This window comes from Bos indicus, chromosome 23 (assembly GCF_029378745.1).
Source record: "Bos indicus isolate NIAB-ARS_2022 breed Sahiwal x Tharparkar chromosome 23, NIAB-ARS_B.indTharparkar_mat_pri_1.0, whole genome shotgun sequence".
In the NCBI taxonomy this organism is placed as follows: domain Eukaryota; kingdom Metazoa; phylum Chordata; class Mammalia; order Artiodactyla; family Bovidae; genus Bos; species Bos indicus.
In genome coordinates, this window is record NC_091782.1 from 19,332,232 (window position 1) to 19,348,816 (window position 16,585).

General features: G+C 41.5%; 1 protein-coding gene across 1 annotated transcript in view; it reads left to right on the plus strand.

Annotated features, from left to right (window-relative positions):
- Positions 1-2,632: 2,632 nt before the first annotated feature.
- Positions 2,633-16,585, plus strand: part of CDC5L (cell division cycle 5 like) — a 44,123-nt gene continuing 30,170 nt past the window's right edge. The window contains exons 1-8 of the mRNA XM_019985941.2: positions 2,633-2,808; positions 5,093-5,196; positions 6,604-6,765; positions 7,350-7,477; positions 8,852-8,951; positions 13,159-13,377; positions 14,774-14,918; positions 15,991-16,179. Coding sequence (XP_019841500.2) covers positions 2,764-2,808; positions 5,093-5,196; positions 6,604-6,765; positions 7,350-7,477; positions 8,852-8,951; positions 13,159-13,377; positions 14,774-14,918; positions 15,991-16,179 — 1,092 coding nt within the window. The 5' untranslated portion in view covers positions 2,633-2,763. The remainder of the gene's footprint in view (positions 2,809-5,092; positions 5,197-6,603; positions 6,766-7,349; positions 7,478-8,851; positions 8,952-13,158; positions 13,378-14,773; positions 14,919-15,990; positions 16,180-16,585) is intronic.

Genomic DNA, 16,585 nt, shown 5'->3' on the forward strand with positions numbered 1-16,585 from the left:
ACACCACAAGGGAGTATTGGTAGGTGAAACTCAAGCCAATTTAGATTATTAACCATGGTTAACATTATGGTATGGATTACTAGCATTTGGGGTGCATGGAATTCCATTTTGTAGTAAGTGGACACCCAGGGAGGAGCTTATGGGTGGCAATCTGGTAGATGGAGGGCAGGGCTGGAGGACCTGTCTTGAAATTATATTTGCAAAGCATCAGAGTATTTCTACTTAAATTCCATGTCCTTATTTTGGGAGATGATGAAGATGATGAGGGTGGCTACCCCTAGCCTCTTGCCATGCCTTGGTGTTGTCACAGGCTTTTGACCCTAATTTTAGCCCTTTCTTACACAGTTTCTTGATGGTAAAAAAGGGGATATTAGAATTTCACTGGGACATACATGCACTCAAGGGTGAGTTGGGGAACTTTTAATAGGGCTTCTCTGTCCTGGTGGGCAGGTTGTACAACACATGTCCCTAAGGGGGTACAATTTGTGTCACAGACGTGGACGATCTAATTTTCTTATCGAAAGTGTCCTGTTCTCCAAACATCAGTAGTTTGTTGACAGTTTTCCACCAGGTGTCAATTAAAGTGCCTGCAGGAAGGGGAACCTTTTTCTAGTTGGTAAAAAGCTGACATAGAGGGTAAAGGTGGTCCTGAGTGGGAAGGAGAAGGCTCTTGTGATGTTAGATCTGAAATGGCTTTTGAGAGAGGATAGGTTCAACTCTGGATATGCTAGGAATCTGGCTTATAAATAACAGAAACCCAACTATAACTGGCTAAAGCCAAAAGGGGTAGTAATCGTTAGAAGTCAAGGGCAGGGATGCACCGCGGACTAAGGGACAGGTTGCACCCAGGAACAGCGGCCCAGCCAAGACCTACCTCTGTCTTTCTATACTCTCCTCTCTGCTTCTCTCAATGCACCTGGGACCCACTTCCCCCCTTCTTAGTCTACATTGTACAAAACATGGTGGCAGACAACTCCAGGGTGTCACATGTTAGAGGTTCATTGGCCAGCAGCGAGACCCGGCTCTTCTAGGTTCATGTGGAAATTCCTTGGGGAGGAGACTTAACTGGCTCGGCTTTGATCAAACCAATCGGCCAATGTGTCTGTGTGAGAGAGAGACAAACTGTAACCACTGCAACTGAGTGGATATTGGGGCTGGGGTGGGCAGGAAGTAATGGTCACGCATCCTACAGAAGAGCCCTGCAAACAGAGGTCTAGAAGCAGAAAATGGTTTGTCACCACACAGCCAGCTGACAGCAGAGACAGGAGTGGACTGACATCTTACACCGCAAACAGCAAAGTCTGTGTGTTCTTCATAATCTGACACTGTGTCCTCTTAACAAAGTAGTGATTTTATTAATACAATTTCCCATTTCATGGCAAAAAAATATAATCAGAAAGTTCTGTGGCTTTTTCAGAAGAGGCAAAGGGAAAAATGAAGAAATATAAAGAGAAACACGTTAGTTAAATACTTAGGGTGTACCCCAGTCCCCTGAATATTTTCGTCCCTTCCAGGACTAGCTCCAAAGAGATGTTTTTGAATGGAGAAGGAAACCAAGTGAGGTGGAATTCCAGTCTGGCAATCCCTATCTTACTGGGTTTTTGGTCTCAACTAATTTTCCCTTCAGATTTATGAGATACGAACTGTTAACTCCACTTTTCAAATCAGAATACTGAGATTCAGTATGATTATTACTCAAGCTGATGAGGGAACCAAGATTTCAACCCCGATCAAGTTTGCCTAATCCCAGCGCCTATCAACGGTAGCTCTCTGCTATTAATATTAACCCACGTAGACTTAAGACCAATAAATGGAAAACTCTGACATGACTGTTTCTGGGACAATTTCTGATCACTTGGGCTTGCGCTTCTCGTAGTAACAGTTGCCATTTTTGTGAGCACTTCTTTTGTATCAGATACTACGATGGATTTATTATCTCTTTTAATCTTTGGTAGTTGCTCAGTCGTGTTCCACTCTGAGACCCCATGGACTATACCCCACCAGGCTCCTCTGTCTACGGAATTCTCCAGCCAAGAATACTGGAGTGGGTGGCCATTTCCTTCTCCAGAGGATCTTTTCCTTTCAGGGATCGAACCCGGGTCTCCCGCATTGCAGGCAGATTCTTTCACCATCTGAGCCTGCAGGGAAACCCCTATTTAAATCCTTAGGACAACTCTATGAAGTTGGGACTATTATTATCTCTATTTTGCAGGTTAGGATATTTAGGCTTAAATAAGCTATTGCCTTTCCCTGAATATTTTTGAATAAATTCCTGTTCGTTAAATGCTTAATAAAGTGCTAAATTAATAAATTATCAACGCTATTTTTAGACCAGCTGAGCTTAAACCCCACAGGCGAGACGTTCCCATTCTTTGCCACACGTGACGTCACGAGCAATCCCAGGACTGCATTCCCAGTCAAGAGCCTCCGCCGATATCTCGCGAAAGCCGTGGCTTCTTCCAACCTATTTTGGGCATGCGCGCGGCTTCGAGTACTTTGGCTAGAGTGGTTTGATGGTTTTCCGTCAGTCTTCCTAGAGCAGAGCCTTACCATCGAGGCACTTCCTTCCTTCCAGTCACTCCAGTTCTCGCGAGACTTGCTACTCCTGCTCTTTCCCCACCCCGCCCCTGCGCTTGCGCAGAGATCTTCAAAGCAGAAGGTCGCGCTTGGAGGAAGTGGCGGCTTTGGGTCCCGTGGCCGCTGCGCCGTTACTACTTCTCGGAAGCTCCGCTCGGCCGCTTGCCGAGACACCCCGCCGCCAAGATGCCTCGAATTATGATCAAGGGGGGCGTGTGGAGGAATACCGAGGTAAGTCCCCTTTTCCCGCCGTCCGCTGCCCTCCGCCCCTCCGGCTGCGGGTGCGCACGCGCGCAGAGGTCCGGGAGGCGGAGAGGATGCCTTCGGGGTTTGCGTGGGGGTTGGTGCGGGGCCTTTACCGTGTGCCTGGTCCTCAGTTATCTGACCATCTCAAGGACAGGGACCGTGATTTAACCGCTTGATTACCTGCTGGGCACTCGTTAGGCCCTCAGTGAACATTTGTTGAACTGACGCGTCCTCCGCCGTGGTGGAACTCACAGTGGGAGGGGGACACAGGACAATCGCGATAGTCGGTCTTCTCAACCACCCGCCCCCCGCCCCCGTTCCTCATCCCAGGCACCGCGACTCTCTCTGCTATTCAAAAATGAAGAGGTGCTGTGGCCACAACTTTGTTCTTTCCTTGACTTCCTTGCAGAGGGGAAGCAGTTTGAGTGCCAGGTTGTGTCCGCGTCCCCGCGGTCATCTGTTACCACGGCGAAACTTGTCCGCCCTCCCGTCACCCAAGGCCTGTCTCTTCCGCTTCATCTTGGATAGAAGCCAGATAGGCCTACCGTAGTCTCTTTTGCTTCCAGAAATGTAGTGGATCGTGCCTTTGGCGAACCAAAGAACAGTAGAGGAGTGAAATAGAAACAAGGTTTTAGTGCAGTTTCTGTTTATAGTGCACTGAACTTGTCAGTTTCCCTAGCACACTCTGTCTTTTTACATCTTACACCTTCTTGGAATATCCTCCTCCTGCTTTGCATCTTTCTGACCTTCCTTCAAAAACAGTTTAGAAACTTCTGGAATTTTTGCCTGGTCATCCGGTAAAAAGTAGTTGCACCCTCAGTGGTCCCTGGACACCTCTTTCATCCATTTGTTATGGTTTGCTTTTTTTTTGCAAGCATCACATCCTGTGTGATGCTGGGATTGTTAACGTCTCAGAGACTCAGTTTTCTAATGGGGATGATAATACTACTTATCTCTCGGAATTAAATGAGTCACTACATTTGGAATATTTAGAACAGAGTCTGGCACATAGTAATCTTTCCGAAAGTACTAGCTGTTGTTTCTTTTCCCCAGTAGACAGCACTGCAAGTGGGCAGGATCAGATATTGCTATCTTTAGAACCCCGGACAGTGCCAAAGTTTGCTTGGGAAATTTCGCTGAATGGATCTAGCAGGTTGGGTAACTGTAGTGTATACTTAGTTGAAGATGTGATTAAGTATAGCAGTACTGCAACAAAGTTACAAATTAAGTGAGTGAGAACCTTGCCTCACAGCTTGCATAGAGGGGACCAGGATGTTTCAGTTGGAGAAGAGATGACTTCTGAGGGAGAGACAGATGTACCAAATCAAGTAACAGCAGGATTCTTATGCTGTGGCCAAAGCCCTGCAGTCCTTGAGTCTCAGATGTTAGGGGTGTGGAGTGGCGGGGAGTGGCTAACATATGAGGCATATAGCTCAAGTTCATTGTGGGGAAAAAAGCCTAAAAGTAAAATGCTCTGAGTGTATGGCTCTGATATCCCTGGTGTCTTTGGTTTAGCCTGACAGGCTCCCTTGAGATTGGCTAATTCCTTATTGGAATGGGTGCCCTGATGAAATATGAAATAGTATCTAGAGACTGGGGGAAACTAGAGGCAGAGTTGATTGGTGACTTAGGGGAGACATACTTAATTCTTAGGTTAGACCTGAGATATGGATTCTTAGGTCAGAGTGGGGCCTGTGGGACTGGAAAATGCTGTTCATAAACTGGGAAGCCTGAATTAGAAATTGGATTCACTTGAGTCTTGACTTTCTGAGGGCTGGATGTGTCCTGTTTTATCTTGTTTCCTCAAGTATTGATACACAAGACCTGATACAAGGCTGGTATTTGGGCAGTATTTTTTGAGTGAATCAGTAAATGAATGAGCCATAATCTTTTTAAGAGACTAACATCCACACAGAGGAGAATCCTTTAAAAAATCTCTTTCAAGTAGGGTTTCTCACATTGGGCTGTACCAATTTTTGGACGGGATTGGTGGAGGGGTTGTGTGTAAGGGAGGGTAGGATGTCCTTCTAAGGGAGTTCTTAATTTCTTTCATTTTGTTGATTCTGGGTTGCTGTTTTTTTTTTTTTTTTTTTTTTTTAATTTTTATTATTGTAATGAAGTTTTATACTTTCGTTTTAAATTTAGGATATATGTGCCTGTTTATATCTCTTTCTCCCTAGCACAACCCAGTTAGAGTTAATTTAAATCTTGTCTTTTCTCACTTGGAGTTTTGTGAATGAATACATTGTTTTTCTTTGAAAAATTTTAGGATGAAATTCTGAAAGCAGCGGTGATGAAATATGGGAAAAACCAGTGGTCTAGGATTGCCTCACTGCTGCATAGAAAGTCAGCAAAGCAGTGCAAAGCCAGATGGTATGTATCAGCTAATGAGTGGAAAACACAAAATGACCTTCATTATGATGAGGAAAATGTCATTTCTTTGAACATTACCAAAGGAAAGCAGGCACTGTGATGTAACAGAAAGTAGGGAGCGGGAGTTGGGAATTTCAGTGTAAGAATTAGCTGTCTTTTGCTTCCTGTGTGGTCTTAGGCAAGCCATTTTCTGTCCCCTCTCTCCTGCCATTATTGTCTTCCAGTGGTATGACTCTTGGCCCTAACTCATGGAGATGTGAGGCTCAAATGAGTTAATGTTGTTTGAGAATGCTTTGTGAAGCATGAAATAAAACTAATTTTGGGTACAGATGGACCCCAGCTTATAAAAGGATTGTATTCCAAAACTTTGTAAATTTATTGTCTTAGAACTTTCTTTCCCAAAGAAATACATGAGAAATGTTGGTTATTTTTCTAGGCAAGCTTTCAGTAGTTGAGTTTCCTCATTAATGGTTGAAACATTACATATTTGGTTCCCCAGAATATAATATACCCCAACATTACATCTGTGGTTAAAGGGCAGTGGACACATGTTCTTTACATGTGTTTTTGGCATGAGTGACCTGGCCTCAGCACTGACCCATGTGGTACTAGGATCATATTTTGGATTGTATAAAGTGACCTAATTTCCTGGGCACCTGCGTAGGGGAAAGGATCAGAACATAGAGATTGGCCCACAATGAGGAAGATGGTCCTTAGCCTGTGTAAGTGGTTCTGATTTTTGCTTCTCTTAAGTGGAGCTAAGCTCCAGCTCCTACCCCCATGTTTGGTGGGTATATATATTGTTTGCAGGCTTATATATTGTTTGCAGGCTTCTCCAGCTAAGTAGACTGGATGGAAATGTTGGGTAAGGTGGGGCATTAGGAAAGACAGCTATGACAATAGTGGTTTTACTTAAACTCACCACACAAAAACATACAGTGTTGAAAAGTGTTTAGTGAGTATAAGTCAAATGCTTCAGAAATAAGCGAAGGTGTTGTGAGAAATCAAAACATGAGAAAGTACTATAAACACTGGAAGTACTATGAAAATATGAGGTAATTTTATCTTATTTGCAAATAATTTCAATACCTCTAATAAAGTGTAAGGTGAATGACAGCAGTTGATAGTTGAGAAGGAAGGCATATTATCATGTTTCAGTCAGGTTACCTTTTTAAAGCATTACTGACCTTGCATAGTTAAAATATAGTAGAATTTAGTGAAATAGGGTATTTGGAATGGAATAAGTTTAACCAAATAGGGAATAGTCTGTTGTAAATAAGAACAGCTTTTGTGATTGAACGATGAGCGTTAGCTTGCATTTTTTGAATGCCAGAAGTTAGTATGCCTAAAATGTAAATATTCATGCTGGGTGACTGATTAAGGTATGAGGTGATGTTTTTTAAATAGGTATGAGTGGCTGGATCCAAGCATTAAGAAAACAGAATGGTCCAGAGAAGAAGAGGAAAAACTCTTGCACTTGGCCAAGTTGATGCCGACTCAGTGGAGGACCATCGCTCCAATCATTGGCAGAACAGCCGCCCAGTGTTTGGAACACTATGAATTTCTTCTGTAAGTGAACCTCCCAAAATGGTACTAAAATGTGTATATCTTCTGAATGAGGCTGAATAAACTTTTAGCATTTTCTATCTTTAAACATTAGCTGAAGATCTGAATAAAGCCAGAGGAGCTAAAGCTATTGGATAGTATATTCCAGATCTCATGTGGTTGGTCAAGATTATGTCTCCAGTTATATACTTTTTAAAAGAATAATTTAAACATATTACACAAATCATACATGTTCATAGAAAATAGGGGAAAAAAATAAAAAAGCAAATAAAAATCACCCATAATTACACTGCTGAGAGTTAACCATTGGAACATGTGAGTTGTTCCACTAAAAGCTTTTTTGTGTAGCTCTGCTGCATTTGTGATTTAGGAAACCTCTTTGAAACAGCTATTTCATGGTGAATGGAACCACTGAAATTAGAAATTTAAAACCATCTCTTTTAGGTGAAGCAACAGTAAGAAATGCTTTATTTTGTTATGCCTATCCATTGGGTTTTTGAAAGAAAGAGTGCTAGCACTAGGGAACCTGGTATTTCTAAGACTGAACGGTGTGGTGGTGTGGTTAAGTACTCTGGGTTCACTTCTAGGGATAAAGCTGCCCAGAGAGACAATGAAGAGGAAACAACAGATGATCCACGAAAGCTTAAGCCTGGAGAAATAGATCCAAATCCAGAAACAAAGCCAGCACGGCCTGATCCGATTGACATGGATGAGGGCAAGTGTACTTTTGTGAGGAATTTATTTCTTTGGTAACTATAGACTCCTCGGGCTTTCTTTTACCTCTGAGTTCTTTTCCAAACTTCTCTGACTTTTTAGAACTGAGGTTCTGTCTGCAGTTGTTACTCTCAGTCTCCTTCCAAATGCGTCCAGCCTTCTGTTGTAGGGTAATTGCTTTTTTTGGACGCTGTCCCTTTATCTCTAATGTTTCAGTTCACTTAGTTAAGCAGTGTGGTATTCCTGGACATTTCCTGGTGGCCAGAGGTGAACTCTTTAGGACTGCGTTGTCTTTCCTCTTCTGAGGGATGAGAAGTCTGAATTCGGGGATCCAGTGCTCCTATTAACTGCTTTTTTGACTTTGGACAAGTAGTTTGAGTTTCGTGAAAAGGCAGCACTGTAGTGCCATGAGGGAGACTTAAGATGACTTTTTGAGACATTGAATCAGGAATCAGAGAAACTAGACTTTAGCTTAGTGCTATGTCTGCCAAGTATTAAGCTGTTTGGGTGAGTCATATAATCTCTCTGAACTTTGGTTCTGTTTCCTGTCAGATGTAGAGTAATAGTGTCTATCTTACTTCCCAGGGTAGTTGTGAGCGTTCAGTGAATATTTGTTGAGTTTTTAATTTAAAAACTTGAAGGTGGTGGTTCCCAAAGGTAGACTGGGGCTGGGCTGGCTGCATCACTGTCAGATGGTGAACATTAAAAAATGCAGGTACCAGGGCCTCCCCAGGAGATCTGACTCAGTAAACTGGGGAAGGGGAATGGAGGGTAGGGTAATCCTGGAATCTGAGATTTTCTTTTTTTTAAAGTTCCCTTGTGATTTCATTGGACACCCTTGTATAGGAATTGCTCCAAGGGATCAGTAATGAACTCTATTCTACTCTGGGGAACTATGGAAAATGTATTGGAGAAGAGAAATAGTTCTGAGGGAGAAAAATCAAGGAAAAATGATAATGAAGATTATCAGTCTCATTGAAATTAAATAATAGCTCTTATAATATTTCACGATTTGTGCTGTGCCAGATAGTTGATGATAATGAAGGACATGATAATTATAGCCATTATTCGATGAATATTTGCTGGATGCTTTACCTAGTTCATTTTGGTTAGTTCTTCTCAACATCTCTGTGAAGCAGGAATTGTTATTCCCATTTTGTAAATGGTGAGATGTTGTTATCTCAGAGTCACATAACCAGTGAGTCATGGGCGTGATTTTTAACTTAGATACCTCTGACTTCAAAACCCAAGCTGTTTCCTTTATGCTGCACCATATAATGATTATATTGATGGGTTTTCTCATCTTAAGCACTAGGCTACATCTCTCACCTTGCTTCTGTTGGAGAAGAAGTTAATTTTCTCTTTATTTTTGCAGATGAATTGGAGATGCTTTCTGAAGCTAGAGCCCGCCTGGCTAACACTCAGGGAAAGAAAGCCAAGAGGAAAGCAAGAGAGAAACAGCTGGAAGAAGCAAGGTATGGTTGTTTCCATCCATGGTTGTCCAGTCAGTCTGTGCCTCCTTAGGTCCAGTGAAACTTCATCAGCCCTGTTTGGTGAATGGCAATTGGAGTTGTCTCATTCCAGTTTTGGTAATAGTGCTTAACTTCCTTATTACTTTGGAAGAGTCTTTTATATCTTTCTAACCATTTGAGAGTAGTTATAGAAAAAATACATTTAAAAAATCAGATATTTTTAATTTTGGCTGCTCTGGGTCTTCGTTGCTGTGAGGGCTTTTCTCTAGTTGTGGTGAGCGGGGGCTACTCTAGTTGCCGCGCACAGGCTTCTCATTGCAGTGGCTTCTGTTGTGGAGCACAGGCTCTAGGGCGTGTGGGCTTCAGGAGCTGTGGCTCCCAGGCTCTAAAGCACAGGTTCAGTACTTGTGGCACATGGGTTTAGTTGCTCCGTGGCATGTGGAGTCCTGCCGGACCAGGGATCATACCTGTGTCTCCTGCATTTGCAGGCAGATTCTTTACTACTGAGCCCCCAGGGAAGCCCCAAAATACATGTTTAAAAAAAATTTTATAAGATGTGGCAGAAGTAATGCCCAGGTATAGACATACATATATGTCTTGTGGTGGTGTATTCTGTTAGCATAAGAGAGCTTCATTTGTTGTAGCCATCTTGGTGTCAGATCACTGGCGGTCACACTGTGCTCTGTGACTTTGGCATGACTGCCGTTAGTTACTCTCGTTGATTAGTGTTGGGAAGGCACCGGCTGTGAAATAGGAAGCCCATCTGAACATGGAGGGAGTAAATGAGCCTTGAACCACGTTTTAGGCTGTCATAGGAATTTTTATTTAAAAAATGAGTGAAATTAAATACTGCCCTCTGCTAAAGGTTTTCTCCACTTTCCTCTTCTTTTTGGTTAGATCCATTATTGACTTCATTCCTAATGGTCTAGAAGCCAAGATGAAGTGGTTAAAGGGAAAAACCTGAACTTTATGAAAGCTTATTAGATTTTGGAATTCAGGCATTGAAGTAACCTCCCCAGCCTCCATAACTGCCTTTTTGGTCCTTAAGCTGGGAACTACTTCCTGACCTGATGACTAGCATTGTGCTGATGGTTTCCTTAGCAATGACCGTGAAGTATCAGGTCCTGGGATGAAGGATTCTTTCCTGCCAGAGGATGCTTTTTGGCATAGCTGACCAAGCACTAGCCCAGAGTAGTGATTTGTGATGGGAGTATGATTGACCTGGGACAGTAAACGGAAAATGAGAGGAGGTGCTACGTTTTCTGCCCAGTCTCAGTCACCTTTCTATTTTGCTTACCATTTAGGGATGAGTAATGTGAGTGAGGTTACAAAAAATTAATTTTCTGTTTTTGTCCGTGGTGGTCTGGGGACTAAGTTTTTTGAGCCTTTTAACCTTGTGAGTTAGACCACCATGTGAGTTGGATCACCTTGTGAATTGTCCACTGGACAACCAGCAAAAGGCACCCCCCACCCCCATCCACTCTCGTGACTACTTGTTTACTCATTAGTGACTAGCAGGCAGGTGTATTGTAGGGAAGTCTGTTCTCCCCTTTCCTCCCCCAGAAATGTGAAGCCTTTGATGGTGGTCTTTGTGGGGGCAGTCTTGGGTGTGGCCATAGTCACCTGGGGGTGAGGTGATTTTGACCAGACTTGCTTTGACAGTTTTCCCTGGGTACACCCAGCTGTTAGACTGTACTGACTGCCAGCTTATTGCTGTATTGTTTTCAGCAATGTCTTGAGGCATAAATTGCTCCACAAACTGATCCAAGTAAACTTTGGCTCCTTTGAAGGGATGGTTTCTGAGGTCAGTGTTTGATATTTGTTCTCATCCCAGGAAGGCTTCTCCCACTTTTCAAAAGGGATAGATTCTGGCAGACTATAGTAGGCCTGCAGTACAGCTGTATCTCCAAAGAATCTATCAGATATCAGTTGCCTTTTCATCACAACTTGTACTGTTTTTGAGAGTGCCCTGAGGCCTGAGCCTCTCCATTTCCTGTTGCAAATGAAAGGCAGTTTCTTTGGGGAGAGCTTAGAATTCTCTATTCTGTCCCATAGGCTCTGATGTACTTGTTCCTGCATGACGCCCACTTTAGAAGCTGGGTGCTCAGTGTCAGGGGTGGGGTGGGCAGCCGCCCCAGATCTCCTTGGCTTGCCTCCCCTGTCGTGGAACCCTCATGCCACAGGCCCAGGCAAGGACTCTTGTGGCGCCAGTATTCTCAGCAACGCTGGGCCCAAGGTAGAGCCTGTGGGCAGAAGGAAGCCTCTCCTTGTCAGTGACTGTGTCTGGACTTAGCCTCTACAGTGGTTCCCTGGAGGCAGGGAACACTTAGTGACTGAATAACAACAATTTATTAGGTATGCAGAAATGGTACTTGATTTAATTTGATTCTTTAATGTTTAAAGTACACTTTGTCATTTTCAGTTCAGTCCAGTCGCTCAGTCGTGTCCGACTCTTTGTGATCCCATGAACCACAGCACGGCAGGCCTCCCTGTCCATCACAAACTCCGGGAATCCACCTAAACCCATGTCCATTGAGTTGGTGATGCCATCCAACCATCTCATCCTGTGTCGTCCCCTTCTCCTCCTGCCCCCAATCTTTCCCAGCATCAGGGTCTTTTCAAATAAGTCAGCTCTTTGCCTCAGGTGGCCACAGTATTGGAGTTTCAGCTTCAACATCAGTCCTTCCAGTGAACACCCAGGACTGATCTCCTTTAGGATGGACTGGTTGGATCTCCTTGCAGTCCAAGGGACTCTCAAGAGTCTTCTCCAACACCACAGTTCAAAAGCCCCAATTCTTTGGCGCTCAGCTTTCTTTATAGTCTAACTCTCACATCCATACATGACCACTGGAAAAACCATAGCCTTGACTAGATGGACCTTTGTCAGCAAAGTAATGTCTCTGCTTTTTAATATGCTGTCTAGGTTGGTCATAACTTTCCTCCAAGGAGTAAGCGTCTTTTAATTTCATGGGTGCAATCACCATCTGCAGCGATTTTGGAGCCCAGAAAAAAAAAAGTCAGCCACTGTTTCCCCATCTATTTGCCATGAAGTGATGGGACTGGATGCCGTGATCTTAGTTTTCTGAATGTTGAGCTTTAAGCCAACTTTTTCATTCTCCTCTTTCACTTTCATCAAGAGGCTCTTTAGTTCTTCTTCACTTTCTGCCATAAGAGTGGTATCATCTGCATATCTGAGGTTATTAATATTTCTCCCCGCAATCTTGATTCCAGCTTGTGCTTCCTCCAGCCCAGCGTTTCTCATTATGTACTCTGCATAGAAGTTAAATAAGCAGGGTGACAATATACAGCCTTGACGTACTCCTTTTCCTATTTGGAACCAGTCCATTGTTCCATGTCCAGTTCTAACTGTTGCTTCCTGACCTGCATACAGGTTTCTCAAGAGGCAGGTCAGGTGGTCTGGTATTCCCATCTCTTTCAGAATTTTCCACAGTTTATTGTGATCCACACAGTCAGAGGCTTTGGCATAGTCAATAAAGCAGAAATAGATGTTTTTCTGAAACTCCTGCTTTTTCGATGATCCAGCGGATGTTGGCAATCTGATCTCTGGTTCTTCTGCCTTTTCTAAAACCAGCTTGAGCATCTGGAAGTTCACGGTTCATGTATTGCTGAAGCCTGGCTTGGAGAATTTTGAGCATTACTTTACTAGCGTGTGAGATGACTGCAATTGTGCAGTAGTTTGAGCATTTGTTATTTTAGCTGTTTGCATTTTTTCCTTAGTGAACTGTCTTTCCTTCTGCTTTATTCCCTTGAGATGCATTTTAAAAAAACTTGCCTGGATTCTTTATATCTAACCATTCCTAATACTAATTGCAAATTTTTTTCCTACTATTTACCTTTTGATACTGTTTTATGATTTTAAAAATGGTGCTACAGAGATATAAAATTTAAAATTCAAAGCTGTTGATTTTTTTCTTTGCCCATCATTTCATTGATATTAAGTGAGTATATTCCCATCCAGAGATTAGATACATATTTACTTATAGTTCCTTCTGGTTTTTCTCTTTGCTCTAGTATATATATGTACCTTTAAATCAAAACTGGAGTTGATTTTGGTGCATGGTGTGAGGTGAGGATTTAAGTAAATATTTCTTCCGCAAATGACTGGACAGCTTTCTTAGCTCTGTTGGATGAGCCATCCCTTCCCCATGGTGTATGATTTTCAAGGTGATCTTTTGTTCTTGTGCTTCAGGCGTCTTGCTGCCCTCCAAAAGAGAAGAGAACTTCGAGCAGCCGGCATAGAAATTCAGAAGAAAAGAAAAAAGAAAAGAGGAGTTGATTATAATGCTGAAATTCCATTTGAAAAAAAGCCTGCTCTTGGTTTCTATGATACTTCTGAGGAAAACTACCAGACTCTCGATGCTGATTTCAGAAAGTTAAGACAACAGGATCTTGATGGGGAGCTGAGATCGTAAGTTGCCTTTCTGGTTTTTTTTTCCTTTCTGGTTTTATAAATGGAAAAGTATAGTAGGAATTTTATGGAGGGCCAGATATTATCCTTGTCAGAGCCAGATTTTTCTTAGTCAGCACAATGTGGCTTACATAATGCTTTTACTTATTTAATGGATTCACCTTTCTGAGAAAACCAGTGACCCTCGCTGTAATGTTTTTAGCACAGAATACTGTTTGCATTTCTTGAAATGTCAGCATTTGGGTGTTAGTGAACTGTCTATTCACTGAGTCACAGACTTAACATTTGGAAACAGGTTAGTTATTTCACTAATGGCCTGAAGGATTATGTCAAAAATCTGGTCTGCTTTTTTTTTTCCTTAGTGAAAATTTTATCTTGTTTTTCTTAAAATGAAATTAAAAGGAAGAAATGACCATTACCAGTTCATTCTTAAATCTTTTCATCTAATGGGGATCAGTGTGTATTTTTATCAGATGCCTTAGGATGCAAAGGCTTTTGCTTATTTATAGGGATTTTTAGAGTTTCTTTAAATCTTATATCTGAATGTTGTGGAAAAAACCTTTTATGCTTATCAAAGATTTTTAGTTTTCCACTCCCCCAGTGGCCTTCTATATTTCTGTTGACATGAATTGTTAGTAAACAACAGATGTCAGCCAGTGTGGATCAGCATTTTCTTGAATGTACTCCGTTGTATTTGTTTTTCAGATTAGAACCTTGTTTTAGGTAGCCTCTACAGATAAAAAGATTGAAGAAAAAAAAAGTCATTTGGATGGAGTACACTAGGTAGAGGAGAAGGGTGACATGCAGAGGGGAAGGAAGCATTCCTGGTCCTTTAGAAAATGACCTTGGGCCTGGCACCAGAGCCTAACAACTCTGGGATGTCATTCATGAGAACTTAACTATCCTTAAAAAAAAATGATATCAAACAATTGAAGATTAGTTTTAAAGGAAAATTTAAAACCAGTGTTTTAATTTTGTTCCCTTCGTTTGTTTCCCTTTTTGTATACTTTATCATTTTCCTAGTACAGACACGTATTTTTGTATGAATGTAGTCATGATATAGGAGTAGTTTTATGGTTTTCTTTTCATGTTATATGTAACATTTTGCTTCTCATCGTAGTCTTTATAGTTACATAGTTTTAATACTTAGTACTTAAATTACTTAGTGTATCTTATTTTCTTAATAATTCTATTGCTATTCTATATTCCTTTTGAACATAGTAGCTAAGTAATGTATAGGAAAAGGAAACAGCTTAATGTATATAGTTTTGTCTTTTTATTAGTACTTTTCTTAAGGGATTATTTTGTTCAGAGTATATGACTATTTATATGGCTTTTAACGTTATTGCCTATAAGTAACTTTGAAAAATTTGTTCTCCACCTTGATTCATGACAGTGAAAAAGAAGGACGAGATAGGAAAAAAGACAAGCAGCATTTGAAAAGGAAAAAAGAATCTGATTTACCATCAGCTATTCTTCAAACTAGTGGTGTTTCTGAATTTACTAAAAAGAGGAGCAAACTAGTACTTCCTGCCCCTCAGGTAATCTGATGAAAGTAGGTTTTTCACTGTGTGAACTCACATGCTTTTATACATTTTTTCAGCAAATGTTTGCGGGTCTATGTGCCAGGCTTTCTTTTAGGTGCTTGGTACTCCTAAGAAATATTAGGCCTTGAACTTCTCATGTGATGGTTTAGTAATTAATTGCAGCAATTTGTCAGTAGACTGGGGCTCCAGGCCTCTTTTTTTTGTAGCTGGTAGTGGTGGTATTTGGCCTTGTGGACTTCAGGTGACTGTCTTTTAGGGAATGTTTGGTTGTGTCGTTCTTCTGTTTTTGAGACAGTAACCGTGAGAATCAATGTGGGAGTTGTGGAGAAGAAAAAATTGATTCAGCTCATTGTAGGCTCTGTTCCTATGGCTGAATTGTGGTTAGTCAGAAACATGGGGATTTTGAATAAGCTTCTCTTGCATTTTGATGAGTACAGCTCTGTAGAATTGGACAGTTTAATGGAGCAGAGGGACTGGATTTAGGAGGTTTGAACAACTTTAGCCAAATGAATGCCCTGGCTACATTAATATAAAATTCTTGGGTATAAACATAAAATAGTTTTGTCAGATGCTATCATTTGTACTGGTGATATTTCTTAAATTGGAATTTTGCCTGTAACTTTTTTTTTTTTTAATAGTTCTTAGGATATTTATTTTGGTAAAACTACAAAAATAACACCTTTTGATTTTCTTAGGGATTTTTGTGGCTCAGTGGACTCTGATATTTTAATTTATTTTTAGTATGCCCCCCCAATTGATAAATGGTTTTGTACAAACACTATTAATTTATAGTCTTGATTTATTAATATATTGTTTTGAGACAATTTCAGTATGGAAATAGAAGAATACAGTTTGATACTGTATCATGTATGGAATTTCCCCCGTACTTTATATAGGGAACACTTTAAAAAACTATTAATATTATGGAAATTTTCAAACCCACAAAATAAAGAGTAGTATAGTGAACCTCTGTGTACCCAAGCAGTTCATCTTTCTAGAATGTGGACGTTTTAAGCTGTGTTATTCTCTGGTTAAATATTGCTACTATGATAACTGTTATCTTCAGATTTCAGATGCAGAACTCCAAGAAGTTGTAAAAGTAGGCCAAGCAAGTGAAATTGCACGTCAGACTGCTGAGGAATCTGGCATAACAAACTCTGCTTCCAGTACTCTCTTGTCTGAGTACAATGTCACCAACAACAGCATTGCTCTGAGAACACCACGGACGCCAGCTTCCCAGGACAGAATTCTGCAGGTAGGCTGCCATGGGCAGAATGAGCCTTTCACTTTGCCTCCTGTCCTTGAAAGTGGTATAAAGGAGAAGACTAAATGGTTTGGTTTTGTGTCTCTTAGCATAAGCAGTTTAAAACAGTCCTGAATGCATAGCTGCTAGAGATTTCCATGGTAGGGAAGCTAAATCTTGTCAGTAAAGCACAGCATTTAAAAATTACACATTGCCTAGCAGTCCTGGAAAAAAAAATCATACGTGTGTAGTTAGTAATTGTATTTATTTGGCTGTGCTTGGGTCCTGGTTGCAGCACACAGGATCTTTTCATTGCAGCACACCGATTCTCTAGTTGTGTTCATGGGCTCCGTAGTTGGGGTGAGCAGGCTTGCTTGCTCTCTGGCCCATGGGATCCTAGTTCCCCCAACCAGGGATT